This window comes from Parasteatoda tepidariorum, chromosome 1 (genome assembly GCF_982258835.1).
Source record: "Parasteatoda tepidariorum strain Cologne lab strain chromosome 1, Ptep-v5.0, whole genome shotgun sequence".
Lineage (NCBI taxonomy): Eukaryota > Metazoa > Arthropoda > Arachnida > Araneae > Theridiidae > Parasteatoda > Parasteatoda tepidariorum.
This window is the reverse complement of record NC_141755.1, coordinates 42,492,506-42,518,629: the sequence shown is the minus strand read 5'-3', so window position 1 is coordinate 42,518,629 and position 26,124 is coordinate 42,492,506. Positions and strand designations below refer to the sequence as shown.

The 26,124-nt window shown below is 29.6% G+C and overlaps 1 protein-coding gene across 1 annotated transcript in view; it reads right to left on the bottom strand.

The window, feature by feature from the left end:
- Window positions 1–4,350: 4,350 nt before the first annotated feature.
- Window positions 4,351–26,124, bottom strand: part of LOC107445614 (sodium- and chloride-dependent GABA transporter 1) — a 76,843-nt gene continuing 55,069 nt past the window's right edge. The window contains exons 7-15 of the mRNA XM_043047937.2: window positions 18,205–18,339; window positions 17,174–17,277; window positions 15,388–15,512; window positions 13,417–13,529; window positions 13,198–13,326; window positions 11,719–11,818; window positions 9,909–10,021; window positions 7,177–7,350; window positions 4,351–6,358 (exon numbers count right to left, since the gene is read on the bottom strand). Of these exons, the coding sequence (XP_042903871.1) occupies window positions 6,209–6,358; window positions 7,177–7,350; window positions 9,909–10,021; window positions 11,719–11,818; window positions 13,198–13,326; window positions 13,417–13,529; window positions 15,388–15,512; window positions 17,174–17,277; window positions 18,205–18,339 (1,143 nt within the window). The 3' untranslated portion in view covers window positions 4,351–6,208. The remainder of the gene's footprint in view (window positions 6,359–7,176; window positions 7,351–9,908; window positions 10,022–11,718; window positions 11,819–13,197; window positions 13,327–13,416; window positions 13,530–15,387; window positions 15,513–17,173; window positions 17,278–18,204; window positions 18,340–26,124) is intronic.

Genomic DNA, 26,124 nt, shown 5'->3' with positions numbered 1-26,124 from the left:
ATATAAATATTCTCAATTACTGCTGAGATTTTTTTTCTTACTTATTCAATAATGAAATTTTTTTAATAATTTTTAAAGTTGGAATACAATCTTGATATTTATTTCAGTTGTGCTATACGCAGTTTGCATGCATTCTTTTATGTGTATATCCACTAAATTTAAAAAAAAAAAAAAAAATCTTAAAAATATCTAAGGAAAAATTTTTAGAATAAAATTTCTTTGAATGGTTATAGAACACCCCTAGCTGAAAAAAATTGCCTTGCTCAATACGATGTATTAGTTAACACTTCTCCTTACCCAACCTTTTTTCCGTCTAGCCTGAGATAGTTCTAAGAACAAAATAAATTTGGCTCAAAAAAAAACTATTAATTATCTTTAGCAAAGTCTATTATCTCTTTGCCCTCTAGCAACTCTTAGTGAATTATTTCTAGTCAAATGCCTAGGGTATCGTGCAGTGATCAACTGGCATTGAAATATTTTATCTGTTCAAATTATTGGAGCTCTTAGAAAAATTATTTATAAGCTTTTACCTAGACTGACACTGAAAGTGAATGTTAACAAAAAATATCAAAATGTGTTTGTTTTTTTTTTCATTGTAACTAATTTTTTAGTATTATTTTCATGTATGTTTTGTACAGTATTTAAATTTGAAATTCTTTGTTAACATTATTTTTATTTTCCTATTTCTATGTTTTTGGGAAGAAAAGGGTACTCTTCTGTTATTGTTATAAATCTGTGATTATTTCAAAGATGCAAACGGGTTTGATTGTGCTACAATAGTTATTGTATTTTGTGTCATTTTACATAAATTATGCTATATAGTTAAGGAAACATAACAATTTTTTAGGAAAATAAATTTTATTTATCTGGTGTACTAAAAAAAATGGCTTAAATCTTGGTGCTTCTGACTTAGAATTTTGCTTCAGCTGAGTAAATTAAGTTTCCTTTTTATTAATGCTCTTAAAATTTCTTCTTCAAAATAGTTAAATAGGACCCTAATAAGGAAATAACAGGGATAACCTTTGATAATAAAACAATGTTTAAATAAAATCATTTAAAATTACATAGTTTTTTTTTTTTTTTCATTAGAACCTATTGCAGTATACTCTTGATGTCTCGAAGTTGAAGGGACACTAAAAAAATTTAGAGATAGCAAAGTTTTTTTAAGGACAAGTTCAGAAATAAATATGTTCTAAAAAGTAGAAAAATATATTTTAAAATTACTATCTAAAAAGTAGAGTCAGGAGACATGACTACCAATAATTATGTATATAATGATATTTGACGATAAGTCTAAATAAAACAATGATAATTTTATTTTTAATAGTAAGACAAAAATAATTAAGCATTGAATAGAAAAGAATTGGCTTACAATAAACTTTCATTTGATTTCTCCGAAAACAATTCATTTTCTATTTCGAAAAAAAAGTCCTAACGAGGTTTTGAGAAGAAACTCTTCGACATAGGAATTCAAATTAACATTAGTCGGATATATAATGCCAGGGGGAAAAATAATTTTTTAAAGTAACAAGATTTTCGAGTTATCGAGAGTATACATTTTATAACCTAGTATATAATAAATATACTATGATATACTAGTTTTTAATAAACACACTATTTGTGATTTTAAATAGTGCTTTTATTGAATCGTGAATCTTAAATTTTTGGTTTAAAACTATATGTTGCTGCTGCTTTAACAAAATCAATTATGTTTTATGCATTTAAAGTAGCGGAAAATGTTATTATTATTTTATATAATACAAAAATGTTTCTTTTCTGTGAAACAAAATAATTATTCCTTAAATTTATAAATTTGTCTTCAAGGGTAAAAAAAAAAAATTTTAAACTCAATTAGATTTATTGATTGAAATAAGATTCTTGCCCAGTTTAAAAGTTTTATTGTTGAGTCGGAAAAAATGTAAAAGAACAAAATTATTATGTTTTTATCTCTCAACTGAATGTTTTTAAGCTACTCTTGGGACAACTATTTTATTTAAAGTATCTGCTCAAAATTACTTAAAAATTACTGTTTTTAATGATGTTTTTTTATTTGAGTAGAAATTCTTACCTGAGATTAGTGTTAAAAAAAATTATTAAATTTTAAATGCAATTTAATGTTTCATTTTGTTATCTTTCTTTTAAAGGTGAATTAGCAATCGCCAAAAGGCATTTAAAATATTTTTTTAATGCTGTTGCACATGATATTTTGCTCATTTATTACAATGTGTGATACTAAAAATAACTATATTTGAAAATTTTGTAATTCGCGCATGCACTAAAATTTAATATTTTGATCTCTTTCTATCAAAAGTGTGTAAAGAAATATTTCTATCTTGAAAGGTGATTTAAATTGTACTTAAACTATATTTCTACTGAACATTCCTTTCGAAAGCAAAACATTTGTTTAAAGAAAAAAAAATTGTACAAACTGTTATTTGCTTTTGAATTTTATGTTTTTTCGATGCATTCAATTACACTGTCAATGCCCTTTGTTGTCTGCACAAATGATATTGGGGCTTGTATAACAATCAGGTGATCTGGTTCAATAAAGCTATTGACTTGTATTTGTTTTGTTTTCATTGTGTGTTACCTCTAATATTTTTAATTTCATATAATAGAGCCACGGTGGTTCAGATAGAGCGCTTGCCTTCCAATGGGAAACCAGATTTGAATCCTGGCAACGACTAGTCATTGTAAATGCTTTTCCAAGCTAGCTCCAATCACATTGCTGACATAAAATATTCTCAATGGTTATACTGATCATGGGTAGAAATTCCCTTAACATCGGACTCTATGTATCATAAATGAGGGTTAGTTCCTTCAAAAATTCCTCCGTCCTCCACAATGGCTAGTGTTTCTCAATAAAAAAATTTACCAGCGTTCTAAATTGAACATTGATGGTCGTAAACCTGAAAATGGGTAAGCTGTTCAATGCCAGTTACTAATTTAATTTAAAAAATTTAATAACTTCGATTAAATTTCAGTTTTTCCTATATATTAAGAGTAAAATGTTTTGGTCAATCTAAGAAATCTATTAGCTGTTAGTTTAAGGAACTTTATATTTATATAAATTTAAATATTTAATGTTCCTTGTTCCATTCTAAGCAAATACTGGTTTTGAAGTGTGCTTGTCACGTTTACTCCTGCTTTCACACAAAGAAACAAGCAGAGCTCGTCAGCTTATTACATAACACAACCAGTTGAAACAATTAATTACTTAGAGAGGGAAGGGACTGAAAGAAGAAATTCTCAAGCGATGCTGATTGGTGAGTTTTTCTTGGTACAATGTATTTTACCAATTCATCGACGGCAATCGGAGATGTGTAAATCGCATGCAGTGCGAATGGCCCCAGAAGCTTTACCCATTACAATCCGACCTTGGGATTCTTCTCGATATAATTTTCATTTCATATTTTTATAAAAATTTAATTTTATTCAACTCAGCCGTTATTAAAATATCGAGTAAATATAATATCAACGAATAAATTAATATCAAAACGGATATAACAAATATTTCGGACATTCACCTAAGAGACTATGTGATTGTTGACATTCTAAGGTGAAAGTCGACATTCTCATGATTTCGGTCATTCACAGTAACATATACACAAATTTGTTAATCACAAACTTAACTGGAACTAACCCGCTTTTGCGTTACATAGAGGAAAACCTCCTACGGTTATCTTGACGGCAAGGGCACACTTTAACTCATCATCCGCCTACTACTCAGGATATTTTACGTCAGCACTGTGGTTGGTGTGAGCTGGGTGTGGAATTCGTATCAACCAGTTATAGCTGGGAGTCAAACCCGGGTCATCTCTTCGAGAGGCGAGCTCGTTATTCCCTGAGCCACCAGGGCTCTTTAATATTTTTTTTCTTCCAAATGTACAACTTTCAATGTGGGAGTATTGCAATTACTATTAATATCTTTTAAATTAATTTAATAACAAATTTATGTTGCCATTAATGACTGCGAACGGAATACCATTTTTAAGCATCATTTTAAATTTGTTTCATCACTTCTTCCAGCAAGTACTTTTCGTTGTGATTAAAATCGGATGTCGCGTTGACATCAAGACAGATATTTGAGTGCCCTGCACTTACTACACATATTTTGAAAATGGGAATGGAACCAATTGAGGACAATCTAAGAGTTGTTCTCTACAGTCAAGAGGCGCCGAAGCTGGCAGCCGCAATAGTCCAGACTTTTGATGTTATATGAAAATCCATGGACACGAAATCAACAACATTAAAACCGGAGCTTTCTCCGCACCACTATTCAATTATATTTTTTGTTTTTAAACCACAGATGAATTGGTGTAAGTCTTAAATAATAAAAAAACTTCAAAATTGTCAAAGTACGTATAAATTTTATTCCAAGTTAAAAAAACGAACACAAATAAAAATGATTACATATGTACAAATGCTTTCAGCAATATTTTAAAAACATTGCTTCAAGGTATCAATTTTATTCATGCCGATAATAGATTATTAAATTATTTTAAAGTCTCTCTATGCATTATTCACTACGAAAGGGCAAAATGTAAAAATTTAAATAAGTACAAAGAAAAAAAAATACAATTAAATTTAGCTTTATTTATTTATTTTAGAGGCTGACTTTCAGTTTTTCAGCTACCAAATTTCATCAAATTTATAAAGCATTTTCTGAGAATGGGAAATTTTAATCGAGATTCACATTATGTACATAGAAAATACAAAGCATACTAAATCATAGTAAAACAAATAAATTTTGATGTATTTCAGTAAATGAAGTATGTTTAAACCTTCTGAAAGATGAATAATATAATTACTAATTTAAGCTTTGCTTAACCTTACTTACTTATTAATTTAACACTTATTTTAGTGTTATCTTACTTAATTTAACACTAAATTTTTTATCTGTAATTTGTGCATGCATGGCATTAATCTTAAATAATAGAAATAACTTTCTCATTTTTTATTTCATTTTTTCAGAATTTGACAATAATAACGATATTTTTAAAAGCTATTATATATTTTGAAACTCTTATTGGTGTTATGTGAGACATCAAACAGTTTAAATTTTTAGACATGAGTGATTAACATATCTTTTTTTTTATAAATAAGCTATTAGTGATTTTTAATTGAAATTTTTAAAAAAATATTTTGTTAATAAATTACAGAAAAATAACTAATTGTTCATTCAAATTGAAAGTAATAATTTACATTCTTTTTTATTAAAAAAATCTATTATTTTACAGTTTATAGTAAGTAATTGATACTAATTTGTTATCAATGACTAATAATTATATTAAAAACTAGCCACCTTCGACATTCATCTAACCCGCCTTTTTAAATAGGTAGAATTTCGAGATTTAAAATCGTACTGTCAAAAATCAAGACAATATGTAAGACTGATATTGCTCAAAAGAAAGTGGATTTAATTTTTATCTCTTACATGTTGTCCGTCTTCCTGTACTGTGATTTGTCAGATTTCGAGAGTGTTTTTGTTTTTTTTCTTGATTAAATATCTACTTTCTTACAAGAATAATTTTTTGTTTTCATTTTTGAACATGGTTCTTTTTTTTTCATGATTATTTTTTTCTTTCTCCATGATCAAGGAATTTCAACTTGTATATAATAAATCAGTCTAGCTTTTCATTTTGATCATATGAAGAAAATGTTTCTTTACATTTGAGGCTTACATTGGTTTTATGAGAATATGCATTTACTTATATAATTAAGTCATTCTTGCTTGCTTATTAAAAAAAGAAAATAAATATTATGGTTGAAAATACAGTTCTAAGGGATGAACTCATATTTTGTTCTTCCTTTCATTTTTCACTATATGGCAAAAATATCTGTGTTCTTAAAAATAGATTTCTTATAATACAAAATAATTTATATACATAATGATGAACTTCACTTCCTATGCTTGCGTTTCCTCAAAACCATCCGTTGAGGAGTGAATCAGTATTGTTTGTCTATGTGAAGAACTCCCCTAACCATTCGTCTGGAGTAGTGGCGGGGACTATGGTTACGAGGTTACACTATTTCAAGGCATTCATTATTTAAGGCACATTTTGGCTTGAGTCGACGAGAGAAAGGGAATCAGGGGAGAAAGAATTTTCCCTATTGCCCTATACCATAGCAGCAGACGGCCTTAGACTTTGTGGTGAGGGGAATTCTTTCTATAGACAAACTGTAGATGATTTGGAAGAGAAGGAAATCACAGATGGGAGAGTGAGTAGACTGGCGGTGGTTCAGTCAGTGCAGGATTGTCATAACCTGTTAAGTTACCATTCCCAATCTGAGAAGTACTGTTTGCTTTTGCATTGGCCCTCCATTCATCCGTTGGTTTTATCAGAACTTTGAAACGCTGCAAAGAATAAGTCTATTAATGTCAATTTAATTTTAAGAGGATTTATGAATGATAGAACTCTAAGCAAAGATATCTTGACAGTGTGGGGATAACATGTCTGATTTTCTGAATGTTTTTAAAGAATATGTACTAAAAAGAAAAATGTACGGAGAAATGTTACTAATTCATTTAGGCGAAAAGCAAAAAACCTAAATACTATTATTGACCTCAATGAGGCAATAGACACTATATAGGCAAGAGACACTACTAGTATTATGGCCAAGCTATAGGGACCATATTTCCCTGATTGCGGCTGCCCCCTATACTAAGGGGGTCAGACATCCAAATCCATATGGAAAAAGAAAAAGGTTTTTGTGTTTGAATCGTAACTTAAATTATAGTGCGCTAATTAGCATGTTTGAAGTAACTCCCTCAAACCATTAAGAATGAGTTCTAGAGCCTGAAGATCCGATCATTACATCAAAAGTTACTCAGGATGGTCCGGTTTAATTTTTTTTTTTTTTTTTGCTCATTGTACATAAATTAGTATCTTACAGAATTGCCTAACAATATGAAAAACACTCAGAAAAATTTTGCTTCGAAGCGGTAGTTACTTATTTCCATCTTATTTAAGCAGATAAGTTGCAATCATGCATATATTATGAAAACACAAAGTTATTGAAAAGATATTTATGGAGAACGCTGAAAAAATAAGCGTCATTCTATAACTCCATCTTAACGTAAAAATTCATATAATAATCACTACAAGCTTTATTATGTTATAAATAAAAAAGAAATTGCTAATTTAAAACTGGGAAAAAATAAAAAAATATTACCTGTATGACTGATAAATGCTTATGCTTTGTGCACATCTGCCATATTGCCCCAATTGGAATGGCTGAAATGGGAACGAGAGCCATTGTCCACCCAATGGCATTGCCCCACATGGGAAATACATAATCTCCCATTGTAAGGGGCTGGAAGTTGATCCAGCTCAACAGTAAAATAACCTAGGAAAAAGAAATATGGGTAATTAAATTATCAATGAATCAATTTGGATTTGGTAAAGGCGTGAATGTCGAATTTTACACAGGTCGGCGAAAGAGTTTTACTAATGATAGTAACTCTACATTAAAAATTTCAAGTCCCGCTGTAGATCGTAAAGATGCGGTTTCCAGTAGAACACTAAGTCAAACATCTCTGGCTGCTGTCAGTGCGTGGCTGGGTGATCACTTTGATCAGTCTGCGTGGAGACGAAGAGTGCGCGGTATCTGTCCTCTACGCAGGTGTATCCTCGCGGTATCCTCTATACAGTTCTACCTTCAAGTGCTCGATTTTGAAAGCAAGTCGTCGGGTTATCAAAGCGAGAGAGCCATTCTGCAGGGGATCTAAATTGTGATGGCATGTCTTCGGATCATCCTCAGACATGTTTCGCAGACCGTCTCCAATAGCCGATTGTGAACCTCAAGTACGACTTAAATAATGTACTACTACTACTAAAATTTTCAATAGAGCTTAATAGGCAAGTTCACGCGTTACAGAAAAGGCTAAATACGAAAATAATTAGAGAAAGGTTGAAAATTCTTTTAGAAGTTGTAGTTTGGGCCCAATATAGATACCAAAATGTGACCCTCCCCGAGAGGAGCTTTAGCCACCATCTTGAATTTTTTGAGAAGGAGAGGTGGTCGAAAGGGGTAAAAACTTATACTTCATCATATTAATGAGTGAGACGTTGTTTCCCGTGTATTTATTTGCGCTAAATCAAATGACATCCAAATCAAATCGATAGACTTTACAGCTCTAAAGTTATAAATTATTCATTAAGTATGAAGTATGGAAAAAGTACAACTTTTGATTACACCTATTTATGCATCTGATATGCCCATCTAGACAAGTGAGGTAATATTTCCGATGTAGTTTTGAAACTGAATCGAATTAAATTAAAATTAAGTCGGCAGGTCTAATAGTTTAAAAGTTATAAAATTTTTATGCATGAAAATTATTGTTTTCCACTTATTCTTTTGTATCATTTGACATGCTTGATAGATAAGTTTATATTTGTTATTATTAAAACTATGTTTATATTACGCCAATTGATCCAAATCAAGTCTACAGGAACTAATATTTTAGAAGTTATAAGATTTATACCTGTTCTATGCATAAAAAGTTCATTTTTCGCACTTTGCATATTTATACGTCTGACATTGTTATATAGAAAAGTGATGCATTGTTTTGAATGTATTTCCTCATATTTTAATTAATTTCAAATTAATTGTTAAATTCAATAAAATTTTTAAAAAACGTCGATAGAATGAATAGTTTCGAATATATAAGCGTTTTATGAGTAAAAAGCAAAAGTGAAAAATTATATTTTGAAAAATTTAAACTCTTATAGCTTCTAAACTATCAGTTCTATCTACCTCGATTTGATCACATTCGGTTCATCTTAATATATATATACAGTATTACTTTTCGCAAGTCATTATAAAATACCAGAGGTTTAAATAGGTATAAATACTAAGTTGTACTTTTTGTGCATAAAAACCTTAGTAATTTTCAAACTATTAGATTCACCGACATTGTTTCATAAAAATGCCATTGAGTTCAATATATCTCACATGATTTTTAGATTGAAGTTAAATTTTCCTTCTCTTTTGACACCCTATCCTCTCAGTAAATTCAAGATGACGGCTAAAGTTCACTTTGGAGTAAGAGGCAAACTTCAGATATAAATATTGAGCCCGAAACACAACTTTTAAAATTATTTCCAGCTTTCTCTTAATTATTTCCGTATTCAAAAGGCATCACCGCTAAATTATCGGGTCTATTATTCCATAATGACCATTCTTAATCAATATTTCTTCTATTATTTTTCATTCTTATTCAGAATACTCAGTAGAAATGAAATTTAAAAAACTCATACATCGGGGATCGCAAATTAATATTTAAATAAGAAAAAAAAATGCTGTTAATATTTGACTAGTCATTTACGAAGAACGATTAAAATCATCAAAACATCACTGGTGGAATTTAAGAATGAAAGGTGATTATACTAGAAACGCCATAATATTTCATCCAGCAATCAAACTGGCTTTGATGTTTATAACTCTCCCTTTTTTGATCAAAATACTTTTTTATGTAAAAATCAAAAGCTTTTTCTATTAATAAATACTTTTTCTTTCGCAATTTCTTTGAGCTTAAATGGTTTTTAAAAGAGCATATTTGACTACCGATTAAAAGTAATTGTAAGTCGTTAATATGAGTTTTATGACTTTAATCGCTCAAAACGTCATAGTATCTCTCTTTTTTTTCTTCTAATTTTTGCCCTCAAGAAAATTAAATTATAAAACTTATTTCCATTATTTCACACAAGTGTTTGTATTTAAATAATGCGTGTGTTTAGATTCCCAGAAATAAGAAAGTCATGTTAAATTTTGAATAAGTTAACGGAAATAAAAAAAAAAGTTGTGCATTGATGCTTTCACCACTAAATCAAAACCATCTAGACCTCTAAACTACTTGTTTTTGGTTTCTGTTGTCTAAATAGATAAAATGTATTTTAACTTACTCCTATAACTATTGGACTGATGGTCATGACTGTGACTAGTAAGTGACTTCTGACCCAAGACCCGGGATTCCATCCCGTCATCTCTTTCAAGTCTCTCATGAAACGGCTCATACCTGAAACAAAATGTTCATTGATAATATTATTGCCTCGAAATTTATTTTTCTCTTATTATTGCACGTAAGTTTTACTTTTTCTATAATTATTAATTATTTTAAAGAATTCGTTTAATTTAAAATGACAGCTCGTTTAAATGTCTGGTTGATAATGTAAACTTTTTTTTAAGACTAACTTAAAGGTAGAAAAAAGGGCTGGGCATATTTTTTTACTCATTTTTTAAATTTACCTGCTTTCAACAAATTTTTTAAAAAATACAAATGTGCTAACTAATTGTTTTCTTAATTTCACATTGGTATATACGGTGTGTTGCAAGTTTTTTTGATGTTTTATAACTTCAAGTTTTTTTTTCTTTTTTTTTTTTAGGAAAAAATGATAACTTTTTTTCTCTATTAGATTTGGATATTTGACCTTCAAAAGTCGGGAGTGCCGCAATATCGAAAATAGTGTCCAAAAGGTGAGGATAGCGAGCGAAAGTTTGGACCAACAACTGTTACCCTCCCTTTTTCAATTATTTACCTTTTTACGTTATTTTTTCCTTTTTCAGTCGTCTAAACTTTTGAACGAAAGATTTTTGCTCACATTTATAAAATTGGTTTATCCGATGATAATTTAACGTAAAAAATATTTTTTTGATTTATTATTTTTTATTAGATAGTAATCGAAAAAATTTGGACTGATCGACCACTTGGATTAGTCTGCGTAGGGACCGAGGGTGTGCGGTATTGGTCCTCGTTAAACTGTTCTACCGTAAGTGCTCGACTTCGCATACAGGTCGTCGAACTACCGAAGTGGGGGTGCCATCGCCTCTGCAGAGGATCAAAATTGTGATGGCATGTGATCGGATCATCCTCAGGAATGTTTCCCAGACGGTCGCTAATAGCCCATTGTGCAGCTCTAGTGCGACGTAAATGAACTACAAAATGTCTTAGTTTCAAAATTGATGTTTAGGGAGAATTGTGCGAGAGAGAAGTTCGTTTGCTGTCGGCAAGAGTTGGACCAAGGACCCCCTGAATCGCAGTAGGATGTTCTAACTACCATAGTTCTGCCCTCCTGTCCAAAAAGAATTAGAAAGCTGTATAGAGTGGTCGCCGCAATGACACGTCATTGCAAATATTCCATTCGCTTGAAAGTTAAGTTATAGCGAAATAAGCAAAGAGTGAAGCTCCAATCTCCATTAGAAACAATTTGCAAGAACCTATCTCCTGACTAAGCTATTGGTATTATATTTTCCAAATTGCCATCCTTTATCACATTGAAATTGAAAATTAGTATGTCACGAGCGTCATTGCGACGTATAAAGCTTCCTAACGCACCCTGTACTGTGGTGTACTATTACTAGAACGAACTGCGATGCACCCTGTACTGTGGCCTACAACGATGCCGGATGTTCTTGGTTTGAATCTTGCTTTAGTCAAATCTCTCTCGCCCACTTCTCCCCCAATATTACTTTTGAGACTATGTATTTTGCTCCAAAATGAATTTATGTTGTTTCAATTTTAAATACACATTCATGCTCAGTTTTGCGAAACCCTTTTTTACTGTCAAAAGCTATTCAGGATATTCACTTTTTTTATTTTTCTACTTCATATTCATGATTGCATATCGAAAACATTTTACTTATATTGCTGCTAAACTGTCCATTGTTACTGGTTTCTAGTTTCTTACCATATTGATTTGATCTGAGAATACCTACCATAAACGTAAGCTATCACAAAAAGCTCCATGAGACCTGTGACCAGATAAGGCCAACCAGCTGCGTAGGTATCCATAACTTCTAATAAATAAATGCCACCCTAAAAATTAAACATAATAATAAATAATCCTTCATCATTTCTTTGTATGGTTATTTTTATAACATCATTGATTGAAAGGAGTTTTTGAATATCGTAATTAAACATTTAAAAAAATTAAATTAAAGTTTCAATTTTAAAACGTTAGAAATATTGTGTATGCAATTACATTATGCTCAGCTTTATAGAAGCAATTATTTCTTCTGCTATGTCTATAAATAAAATGGTTTATAATCTGAAAAAAGCTACCTATTATAGCTATTAACTCAATATTTACTGCCAACCTTAGAAATGAGTTAAAATGCCTCGTATCGCCATCCGCCACTAAAATATTAAATTTTAAATAATTTTTTTTTTTAATTCTGGACGCATTTTTTAAAAATACTATTGATCACTCCTTGATGTTTCACAGTCGGCCTTTTTAGTTTTTCTGTCCGAAACAAAACAACAGTTATTTAAAAAAAAAAAATATCTACTTATAAAATACTTCTAGTTTTTGATGCAATACTTGAAAAGGAGAAAAATTCTCAGTACTTCGATATAAATAGTAATTACCAGTTTTATACACACAATTGATCATGGCATTTACTTTTCTATTCTTACCAACATTTTTCTTTTAAAAAAATATTTAATCATTATTCAGCAGTGTTCGCAACAAAAAAAAAAGCCCATTTTTCTTTACCATGTCGAAACATATACTTGATAATAATGTAATATTTCATTTGTTTCACAAATTATAAAGGTGGAAGAAGTCGATATGTTTCGGAAGGAAATGAAGCTCTTATATTTTTTAGTATATTTTTTCGATTCATTTTCTTGGGATTACTCATTTTATTATCGTAGGGTATGAAAGTTGTGTTAAAGGAAAATATTTTTTTAAAGTTGAGTTATTCATTTCGAAGTAAATTTAAATGCTGGTGAATCACCATGTTGTGCATTTCCTAGACGTTATGAATCTTTATTATTTTTAGAACGAAAAAATATGTGACATAAATATGTTTGCTACAATCTAAATTATACTCAAACATTAATGAATATTTAAGAAAGAAACATTTATTGTCCAAAAAATATCTATATACATAATTTATTTTTTAATGCCTATGAAATTGTTAACTTAGTTTAATGTGTTATGAATAACAACCATAGAGTTAATGAGTCTTTATTAATTATAAAACGAAAAAAATATGTAACATAAATATGTTTGATTTGTTCTAAATTATATTTAAACATTAACGAATATTGAAGTAATTATTAATAATAACGAATAAAGAAAGAAAAATTTCATAGTTGAAGAAAAATATCTTTCTAATTTACTTTTTAATGGCCATGAAATTGTTAAGTTAGTTTAATATGTTATTAATAACAATTATATAGTTACTTACATTGGTAGTCAAAGGCAGTCCAAGTAAAAATAATACTAGAGCGGTACCAATTACTATAAACGGTTTTTTCGTTCTTGTTTTTGGAAATTGGTCAAAAACAAATGTTATAATTGTTTCAACTGCTGCAAACTGAAAGAAATCAAATGAAAATAAATGGTATAAAAAGAGTTTTAGGATTAAATTTTGAAATAAAAATAGAAGATGCAGGAGCATAATTACTTGGCTGTCTATTCCGAGTAAAAACAACATGAAAAAGAACAAAATAGCCCACACAGTTGCTCCAGGCATGCGTACTAGAACATCGGGATATGCAATAAAAGCTAACCCCGTACCTGAAAATAAAATAAATAAATAAAATTCGAATGCTCTAAATAATAGTTAGAATGTTCAGTTAAAAATCTTTTAGTGCGATATACATGACTGAAACTTATGTGTTATATCACAGATTTTTGCTCTTGTTTATGTATTTTTATAAATTGTGAGATGAGATCACTTCTCAAATGGTGGAACAATAAAATTAACAGCTAATTCTTACATATTTTATACTCTGAGAAAAAAAAAGTATTATCATAACTACCAAAATATGGTGATATTTACCATATTTTTGACTCTATGCGAACATCAAAAAGCACAGTAATTTTTACCGAAGCTCTTTAGTAACGACTTTTGGTAAAATTAGCAATAAAATATGGTTTTATTACTATCCTGCTTGGTAGTAAATGTGGTAAATTTGATAGTTTTATTATGATACCTAAGAGCATGTCACAAAACTATTTATAAGGTTAAATTTAATTTTAAGTTTTGTATTTTTAAGTGAGGTAATAAGAACTAAAATTTTGAAATCCCTTGCGTATCGAAAAGATTTTTCTTATGATATTTAAGGAAAGCAATGTTACTTGATATAATTGTAAATATACTCTAAAATTGTTACTGTGAATTAAATTTAAACTTTGTTGTTGTCAGAACTTAAAGTTTAGATCTGTGTTATTCTCAAAACTTTTGGAAACGGCCCGAAAATCACGAATCACAGAATAATTAGTAAATAAGAGAAAAACCATCTAAAATTTCAATAGGCAAATTTAAAGTTAAATTGATGCAACGCAGTTCTTTAATTGTTGAATAGGTTTTCAAAGACTCTTAAGTTTCAAAAAAATATTTGTAGTAAATCTGTTTCTTTTTTTGTTTTTTTTTCGGAATAAAAAAAATACTAAAAACCGGGTCAGAAATCATCGATTTTTTTTTCGATTACAGAATTTGATTTTTATTTACTTATTGTTAGTTCTTAAATTTCAGATAAATTAGATTTTTTTAAAACTCATTTTGCAAAAACTTTTCTTCCCTTTATATATGCGTACATTCTCAAAAATTGAAAAAATAAAAAATAAAGAAAAAGGATTATGCAAATTAAATTATATTGCCTTCTTTTAAAATGCATTGAGTCAACACTGTAAAAGTTATTTTAAAAAATTTTAAAATTAGTTTTTTTCCTATATAAAATGCCTCTTTTGAAAATAAGTAATTAGTTTTTAAGATATTAAAATACAAGAATTTATTTTTATTCATCCTATTTGCTTTGAATAATTTATATTAAATTATAAATATATTAATAATATAATCAAGGCATTAATTGAATAATAATTTTATCAAAATGTCGTAATCATAATTATACCATTTCTCCATTCTAGTATCTACATGCATATTTAAACAATGAAAAATCTTGAAATATTGGATTGGCAATTAAATCCTCTCAAACAAGATCAAACTTTAATATTTCATGAGTCTGTAAATATTTCTGCCACTTTTTTAGACATTCAAAAAGGAATGTTTTGTTCTATTGGATTTTTTTTCGTTAATTTATGATTAGATGATCAGATGATTAGAATGAAATGTTAAATTGAGAAAAAATGAGCATTTTTGACAGCCTCTTAATCTTGCTTTTACTGTATGTTTTAAGGCCACAAAAGCTGCTCGTGACATTTATGTTGTGTGGGAAGACGGCGCCATACCTGTAATTAGTGCCACAGCTCATGATTGATGCAAATTTTGACTGTAAAGATGCATCTCAATACTTTTATTCAGTTGAGTTAGTATGAAGCGTCATGGAAAGCGCTTTGAGATCTTAAAAAAATTTGAGCTGTCAAACTAATATTTTCTCGCTTATGAAAACGGAAGATAAAACATTTAAATTACCTGAACTGACGACAGCGTGTATTGATTTTTGAATTTGAAGTGCCATAAATCCGAGCATAGAAAATACGACTAATCCACTGAATATGCTGGTTAACATGTCACCCATGCCGATGATGATCACATCTCTGTGAAGAAAAAAAGTTTTTTTAAAAAAAGTATACTATGTCTGTATTCATTACATTTCTATGAGATATCCAATATTTCTGTGAGAAATTTCAATCAATATTCATTTATTTCGTTCGCAATGAATAATGGTTAACAGATCACTGATGCTGATGATGAAGTGAAGAAAACTGTTATATATATACTGATATATATATATATATATATATAATACAAAAATGAAATACTTTTGTATTAATAAAAGAATTAAATCTCTTTCGTTTTCATAAAATGTCTTTGTTAAAGAATAAACGTCGAGAGATTCTATTTTGGGAATTCAAGGCTGAAAACATACCATTGAAATATAAATAGATTTATATTTCAAAGGAGAGTTATTTTTAGAATCGTTCCCTTTTTCAATTCCATATAAGGAAGCAGAAATGATTTTCCTTAATGCGTAAGGATACAAGGAATGTACGAAATGTGCCTTTTTACTTCAAATCTATGTTGGTATAAAACGTAAGAACGCATAGTTTTGAGTGTCCTTTCATCATGATTTGATCCTGATAAGCTGTTCAGGAATTGTCAGAAGTCTTGTCCATTCCCCTCCCATAGGGAGTGTGGACGTAAACTGTTAGCAATACCAGCCTATATTTAAATAAATCTGTTTAGAACGTCTGATGACTTATGACTGCAATTATTTCAAGCTAAATACAACACTGATAACAGGGTTGGAGCCCTGTTATTACACACACACACACACATATATATATATATATATATATATATATATATATATATATATATATATATATATATATATATATATATATATATATATATATATATATATATATATATATATATATATATATATATATATATATATATATATATATATATATATCGAGAGAGAGAGAGAGAGATAAGCGTTTACTTTAATTAATATTCATAATTTCTGTGACATAAGTAAAGTATATTTCGATCCTCTTCATTAAATATTCTTATAAATAAACTTATCACAAATTTCTATATCGCATTCCTCCAATTTTTACGAAAGCTCAATTAAGCAAAATGTTCTTTTAATACATGGAAAGCTCTCATATTTTTGTCTGAATTTTGCATTTTAAACATAATTTTTACAATCAATATCCTTTCTTAGAAGATTAGGTAATTTGCTTCCATTATCGGAAGCGATGTTTTACGTCCTTAAGGAAGACAACCAACCAAATCAATGTTTCTTTTATCTATTGAATTCAGTAATACAGACAAGGGCGAAACATCTTAAAGACGCTACGCATCAGTAGCTTCCCACAATATTTGATAAACGCTCTAAGAAATTTCCGTAAAATTTGTAGTAGAATTGATTTATACTGTCTTTTTTGAGGAAAAAAAAACTCAGTTATTGCAACGGATTTCAGTAAAATAAGTTTTTACCGTTAAATAACAAGCACCGTAGACCGTAATCCGGCTTTAATCTAAAAAAAGGTAGTTAGCTGTATTAAAAGCAGTTAGGTATACTAATTTTGTCTGAAGTTCGTTACAATTACGGGTTCTAGGCTTTTTTTGTTCCAAAGAAGGTAAAATAAAATTTCGATTCTCCGAATTTTCGAACATTTCGGAATAACTTGATAAAAGTACATAAATGAAGCAGTGATAGCTGAAAATAAGGAAGTATATTTACTTTATTAAATTATTGTTAAATTTGTTGTAGCTTGCATAAGTTATCATTCCACCTCCGGCAATCCCAAAAGAATAAAATACTTGTATGGCTGCATCCTGCCACACCTATAGAATAAATTTATTTTTAGAAAAAGAAATAGTTTTATGGTTATAAAATTCAGCTGGAAATTTCATACACCGGTTTTTGAAAGAAAAGATATACGCTTTATCAAATTACTAATCAACTTTGAGGCTAAGAAATATTTAATTTTTACCATGCTTTGAAGCAAATGATTATCATATTTTTAGGTAGAATATTTTAATGTAATTTTTAAATTACAAGTAACTGTTAATTATTTCAGTATCTCAACTCTTCATAAGAGATTGGAGTTAGTAAAAATGTATTACATAATTTTGTTACAACAACTCAACGATTATCAGATCTGTTCTGATCATAACTGAGCGTCTGTGGATGAAGTATACGTAAGTATACTGTTTCTGAAGTATACGTAACTGAGATTTTTTACGTTGCTGTTTCTATGGTATTTTACTTGCAAAATAAATTGAGAGACCATAATGACGTTACATATTGGTTGCTCTGTAATTATCCACCCACTTATATATATAAAAAAATTTAAAAATTTCAAAAAATATGTAACCCCTGTTTATTTATCTAGTCAGACTGGAATGCATTTGCCTTTCTTTGGTCACTACCTACAAACTTCATTCTAAAATTAGATTATTTTAACCCCTTCTTTGTTTTTTGCGTTCTCAATATTCATTAGAAACGTTATCGCTTATTTATAACTTTAAAATTAATTTGTGTTTTTTCACTTCATGTTTTACAAGGATTCTAAAAATATATACATTAAGCGCGATCATTTCATAGCTTTCAGTATAATTATATTATCAAAATTACTAATTTAAAATATTATTTAAATGTCATTTTATATTCCAATTCAGTAATTTTAAATTGCAAATATTTTAAGCAGAAGAAAATAACGGTCATTCAATTCCTACGATTTCATGTAAAGTATACTTTAAATAATTTACGCTTATTTCTTGGAGTTTTTGGAAATCAGGAACAAGGTAAAAATATATTCCATCAGCTGCTCCTTCTAATGTTACACCACGGAAAAAGAGGATGACCAGAATGACGTATGGAAAAGTAGCTGTAAAATACACCACCTAAAATTAGAAAAATATTTCTTATTACAACAGATAGTAATATTACTACAATCATTTCCGTAGTACTTGAAATAACTATTTTAGTTGTTGTTAATACTCATAGTATAATGTTACTTTTATTGTCCCTTTAATTACTACATTCATGTTTGTGAAAATTGCAAAACCAAGGAGTTATGCAAATTGAAACAAACTTACATGAAATGTAATGCGAGGTAAGACCCCTTACAAAGATAAGGAGTTTTTTGAGATTGTTTAGAGGTTGACAGATGAAAAAATACACCTGAGGTAAAAAATGAGGTAATGATCTGCACCAAAAATATACTCATTAACAAACCTCAATTTCAACCTCATTTACGCCTCACAAAACCAACCTCATGTACAACTCTGAAATAATTTTAGTTTAGATTGGGTGAAATTATTCACATCTCAAATATACTTGAGTAGAGAAAATAATCCGTACTCCTCAAAAACAACCTCCCTAAACTGGGTTGCTCTAAGGTAGATTTCCATCAACCTCAAAACAACTTCTACCTCAAGTGTAAATAAAACATCTTGATTATACACCTTGGGAAGTTGATCCTTTAAGGCTGTTTTTGAAATCAACTTCAGAAAAAACCTTCAATCAACCTCGACACCTCAAAATAACGGCAAATAAACCTCAAAAATATTTTAAACTGTAAGGGATGCAAATGATTAAAATTAATGAAAGCGATTGCTAGAAAAGCATCAAAAACAAAAGTTTCATTGTTGTTTCTTCCGTATTGGTTCAGAAAATATTAATGAGCTATATTAATTATAAATATTGATAATAGATATTAATTAAAACATTAATGATTTTTAAGAGTTGAAAAAAGAAAAAAATCTTAATAAAAATCCTCCAATGAACATAAAAAATAGACTCTATGTTATCACTTTCATATTTTCCATGTATACCAAATGATTGCAAAGGTTCGTGACCGACTTAAATAGGATAAGAAGAAAGCTTCGCAGCGTCCGGTCATATTCCTAAAAAACGTGACCAACAAATGATTGTGGAGTAGATTATCGTGAGCCACTAATTTAACTTAATATTGGAATCAAGGGAAAATGTCCTCATTTGGTTAGTCAAAAAAGTATCATCTTTCACCACATGTCGCTGAGCAGACACGGCAAAAACTAAAGATTTCAAAAGAGGTATCCTCCTACTCCGCCTTACATTCTGTAATTTGACAGAGGACCCATTCTGGGGGAAGAAATCAAAAACCGTTCTTACGATTTTCTTTTATGAAAATATGTAAGTAAATTAATTAATGAATCAATTAATTAAAAATAAATAAATAAGCAAGCGAAATAAAAAAAAAATCTAAATAAGTAAATAAATAAATGAAATAAAGAAATAACGCTGTTTTTCACAAAGAAGGAATTCAAACTGTTTAAATTTGAGAGACAGTTATAGAAAATCATTAAAAATACACAATCGATAAATGAAATTATTTTTTAGGTTGCGTTATTTTAGTTTTTTAATTGAATACGAACATTTGCAATCATCTGATAACAGACATGCACATTTTGCATTTGTAATGCATAGAGAAGAAAAAAAGTACATACTATCGATTACTTTTACTTTTGCTTCTCTTTTTAATGATGTGTTACTTTTTTGTTTGAATAATCGGATTTTCAAGAACAAAGTAAATTCTTAATGGTTCAAAGGCTGATGACTTCAAATATGATACTTAATTAGTACTGAATGTTAAGTAGTTTACGGAATTAGATACCAAAAGGTATATTCTCTCTATATTTTTTTTCGCAACGGATTTCGGTTCTTCACCATCTAAATGGGGGGGGGGGGGGTAGCCGGCCGCAATCAGGACAATATGATTCTAATAGTTCAAGCAATTGAATGGCCGAAAGTTTGGCCTTCCTAAATGTTTAATCGACTGTTTCATATTTCGTTCATATCACAAGAACATTTTAGCCCCTCGAAAAAAATTCCGCAGCACACATAATTGGAAATTATTTTTATTTTTTAAAGATAATACATATTATGTAAAAACTAATTTATAATGTTTATTTAATATTTTTTATTAATTGAAGTTTGAATTGTAGGGCATACAACTTTTTACATCGTTTTATACTCAGTGATTTTATATGACACAATACTAAAGTTTGAGTGGAACGTTTCATGAGAAATGAAAATTTAAAAATATGAGTTTTGAAGCTGATTTCGTTCAGAGTTTGTATTTTGTCATCTAATATAACGTAGTTAAAAATGATGTCAAAATTTACATTAGTATTCAAAAATTTTCCACCTCTTTAAACAAAATAATAAAATTTAATAAATAGTTATTAAAATTATTTGTTACTTGGTAGTCTTTGCACCATATTTTCTAGACATTGGCTACCCCACGCATTTTGATGGCGAAAAATTTATATCCGTTGAATCCAATATCTCCTTATTCAGAGAAAGTACATTTTTTCTGTCTTTCGTAGCATGATTAATGTTTAGTAATAAATGAACAAGCATATTTGAAGTGGAACTTTGGAATTAAAAAAAATAGTATAAGTACATGAAAATCCGATCATTCAAACAAATTGTATTCAAGGTAATGCAAATGTTTTTCTGGTCTCGGTCAGGGCCGTAACTACGCCGGGGCAGTCGGGGCACCGCCCCGGGGCCCCGACGATCAAGGGGGCCCCATATGAAGAGACCACATCATGTTTTTACAAAATAAAGTACTCTAATTATATATATGTAGGAAAGAAATAGTGTTAAGATAGAGTTGATGAACATTTTCTTTTTTGTAATTGCGTACCTACTATAACATAAAGGGAAGGGTAAAAAACTGTAAAACACCTTTTCGCGAATTATTTCCCTTTCCCAACAGAACAAACACGCTTTGTAGAGAAGAGGAAAGGCCACAGCTGCGTGTAGTTGACTGTTAACACTTTCTATTTATTACACTTCTGGTTAACTTTAGTTGTTTCTTCTACACTCTAGCGTCAGACCCAGTGGCGTGCCAACCAGGGGGAGGCAGAGGGCCCCTCTAAAATTTAAGTGATGGGCAAACGATCCGTTTCGCCCCTCCTGAAATTTAGACACTCACGAAAATAAAGTAAAATCCGTAATTTAAAAAAAAAAAAATTTTGAAGCTATTTTTTAAATAGAAAACTTTATATATTCCTCTAACATTTATGTGCTTTGCCTCTTCTGATATTTAGTAATTCGCCAAGACGAAGTTTAGTAAAATAGGTAATTTTAGAGAAGAAAAAAAAAGCTATTCTTCTTCAGTTTGGCAGATATACATAAAGTAAGAAACTTTATCTTGTTATGGGCGATTAATGTGTTTATTGACTTTTCGAAAAGTAAAGTAAAAGTGGAAAAAAATATTTTATTTCCAATTTTCACTCTATTTTCTTCCGAAATAGTAATGAGGGAGCGAACATAGTGTTTCACTCCTTCTGAAATTTCAAAGTGATCAAAAATAATAAAAATTGGTATCAGAAAAAAATGTCATCTTTGAATCTATTTTCCAAACAGAAAACTTTATTTTCTTCTGAAATAAAAGTGAGAGGGGGGTTGGATTTGCTTCTCATCTTCTGAAGTTTAGACATTAATAGAATAAAATCAAGAAAAGCTGGAAATTTTTGAAGAAAAAAAATTTTTGTTTCAGAACTTCGACGATGTTTTCCAAAAAGAAAACTCCATTTTCTCTTAAATCACGGTAAGGGGATAGAAAACTTTATTTTCTTCTGATATAAAGTAAGGGGGGCTAAAATGTGTTTTGTATCTCCTGAAATTTAGACATTTGAAATAATAAAGTCTAGTAAAATTGTTTTAAAAAAAAACTTTGAGGCTATTTTCCAAAAAGAAAATTTTATTTTCTTCTTAAATTAAAATGAGGGGGCGAAGAATATACTCCACTTCTTCTGAAATTCAGACATAAGGTCAAGTAAAATTTATATTTAACTCTTATTTTCGACTTTAAAGCTATTTTCCAAATCGAAAATTTTATTTTCCTCTGAAATTTAATTGAGATGGCAGATAATGTGAGCCACCTCTTCTGAAAATTTGACATTCGCTACAATAAAGTAAAAAAAATTGAGAATTTTAGAAAAAGAAACTACTTTTTTTGCAATTTACTAGCTATTTTACAAATTGAAATAGAAATTCCTCCCCACAAGAAAAGTACTTCGGTTTTGTTTCAATTTCTTCTACATGTTACGACTTCTAATTTATTAAAAAAATTTAAAACTAAATTGCTTAAAGAGAAGAGCTGCACATCATAAAAAAACATAACAAGTGTTTAGAAAACCTAAATAAGTACCACTGTTTTGCACCTGAAAAATGCATTCTACACTGAGACTAATCGATATATTTTAAAGCATCTTTTGACTGTGGGTGGAATGAAGGTGTTAAAACCTTCATACCACCCGCAGAGTTGACCCACAGTTATTTGACTCCTCAAAAAATAATCTCCTTTTACACCATGGGAAAATGACCTTTTGCTTCTTTAAATTGCCTTAATCTTATTTATGACCCTGGGCTCTTTTGTGCTTTTATAAAATGTCATATATTTACAGTACCATCTATATGTCCCTTAAGTTGTCTTAAACTAGCAACAATCTAGATGTTCTAGGAAAACAGATGCTTTTAAGGGAACCAAGGGGATGACTCTTGCTGACATTTACTTAGGTCATTTTGCCAAGAGATTTTTTCTGAGACAAACGTAAAAGGTTCCAGTTAAATTCCAGTTATTAGCGCATTTAATTGCGTCATTTAAATTAACCATTTTTAATTCAGATAAAAATCTTCTGTTATCTTTTATTTTATTCAATTTTTGAAATTAAAATTTAACTTTAATTAACAGTTATTGAAATTACTTTGCAACTTCCTTTTTTTCAAACATAAATCGTGATATCAATAATTCCCATTCTTAATAAAATTTTTCTTTGGAAAACCAAATGTAAATTTATTTATAAGGAGGTAAGTAATTGTTTGCATTAACTCATTTAATACATTTAAATTTTATATTTATATACTGTTAGAATTCTTTTATAAGAATGGTAACATAGCAATTGCTTTTTTTTACGTTCGTATATAAAATTTTGTTTGTATAGTACTTTAATTGATAACTTTGCTGTTTATTGTGTGCATTGATTTTGTTCTTATTTTATATTTTTTAAATTATTAAGACCTTTAATTTTTTTTAATTGGAACTTCGAATTCTTAGGGTTTTTAACAACTTTGTTTTCATTAAAAAATGAAATGCAATCTTTATGTTATATATAAAAAAAATATCATATTTAACTTTATAAAAACGCATTTAATTTTATAAAAATGCTATGAACATCAGCTTAGAAATCCGTAGCAATTAAAATTCATTGCATTGACAAACCATTTAAAAAAAATTTTTTTAATTAGCAAATATGCTTTGACTTTTTCTCATTTTTCTTTCATTTTTACATGGTGTCATGAATACATAGTCCAAATATTCAAGAACGATTTTCTAGGGACATGTCCATATTGGAGTAAGGCAACTTTGTTTTTGTTAATCGATGTATATAGAGAAAAAAATTCGGTATATTTTTTTCTATTAGGAATTTTTTTAAATGTGGTATATGTGCCAATAGAAAAAAAAAGTCTATAATTTCCTTCAGTTTCCATAATGCGATCAAAAAACTTTTAGATTTGAAACTGAAAATAAATTTTCATTTTTATAATGGTTTTGTCTTGAAAAGACCTTCCTTGCGATATAGTAACCGGATTCAACAGGTTTATAAAATTGGTATTTTATGATTAGAATTATATTTAGAGGAAAAGGAGGCTACTGTGGACATGGGGGACAAAAGTAGACAACATGAATAGCTTTTTTTTCATCATCATATCTGGCTAGACAGCCCAGGGTGGGCCAGTGCCCTCCTTTGATTTCGAATCCACTTCTCTTTACTTTTGACAGTTGTTTGCTTTTTTTTTTAACACCTTGCCTAATGTTTAACACCTTGCTTTTTTTCCCCTAGTCATATTTCCTCGGTGAGATGTCATAAATTGGTACCCTTTACGTACAGTGAACCAAAAATGTACCACCCTGAATAACTTTTGATTTAATGATCGGATCTTCACGTTCTAGGACTCCATCTTAATAATTCCAGGGTATGACTTCAAATATGCAAATTAATTAGTGCACGATATTTTATTTTAAGTTGCGCAATCAGACACTAAAACATACTTTCTCTGAATAAACATAACTTTTGTTCAACAAATTTCTAACCCCCGTAATATAGGAGGTAGCTGTAATCTGGAAAATATGGTCCCAATAGTTGGGTCGGGTGAGCTATCCAAAGTTTGGACCCCCAAATGTTAATTTTATTATTTTTTTTTTTTGTATTTCACTACAGATCGAGAGCTTTTTAAGGGAATCGAAAAAATTTTGCACACGATTATAAAATTCTTTTATCTAAAGATAATTCCATGCAAAAAATAACTTTTAGTAAATATTTATTATTTTTTATTTAATAATAGTCTGATGTTGTTGGTCATTTACGCCGCACTAGTGCTGCACAATAAGCTATTGGCGACGGTCTGGGAAACATCCCTTGAGGTTTGATCCTCTGCAGAGGGGATGGCATCCCCGCTTCGGTAGCCCGGCGACATGCACGCGAAGTCCAGCACTTTATGGTAGACCAGTTTAACGAGGACCAATACCGCACACCCTCGGTCCCTACGCAGGCTGATCCAAGTAGTCACCATCGGCACACTGACCGCAGCCAGGGATGCTTGACTTCGGTGATTTGCTGGGAACCGTGTCTTAACGGTCACTCCACTTCGGGAAATAATAGTCTGAAAACTTTTGAATCGTAAGCCATATAATTTTTTTTCCGTATCATTTTAAAGTATCTAATTCCACATGGAAAATACAAATTTGAGCGTAATTGGTTGAATAGTGCATTAGTTCCTGAGAAATTGAGTTTTATAAGAACGACTTTTTTATAATTTAATTTCTCAGGATTAATCGAGTTTGCTGAAATTTTATATTTTGCCATGTAGAAAACTTACAATGTTTTGTAGTCCAATTTATATACGAACAAATAACTTGTTTTCATAAATATATTCGCTAACATAGTACATAAATAGCTAAAATGACGTTAGAGATGGAGTACTGAAAGTTTTTGAAAGGGCCTCCTCCAAAAATGTTTGCCCCAGAGCCCGGAGGGGTGAAGTTACGGCACTGGTCTCGGTACAAATAAATGAAATCCAAAACTGTTTAAAAGTTAATATTCCTTTTTTTTTTGTCTCGATTTTTTTTATCTATTACAATCAAATTCAGAGGGAAGTATTAGAATATCTTTGTTAAAGTGTAAAAGAGGAAAAGAGAAAAATATGATTGCGAAAGCAGAAGTTTCAAAAACAAACAATTTTAAAAGTAAGCGAAATGCATTATACTTTTGCACATAAATGTTGTAATCGAGAGACAACAATATTTTGTAGCTTTGATTACGATTAACAAGCTGAATTTAGGCAACAAAAACCGAGTATTATTAAAAATAAGATAAAAATAATTATAGTCGGACGTTCAAATGAAAGTTGTGTGTTAAATGACATTGAAAAAATGCTAACAATAACAATGGGGAATAGTCATTAATTTTAGATATTACACAGCTGTTTGGATGTCAATATTGAAACGAAATCGAATAAAAAATAAAAATTATAAAGATTAATGAAGTTGAAAGGAATTTTCAGATCCATCTAATACGCAAACAGTGAAAAACATACCATCAATTTTTGTCTTTTTCTAATTTATAAACTTA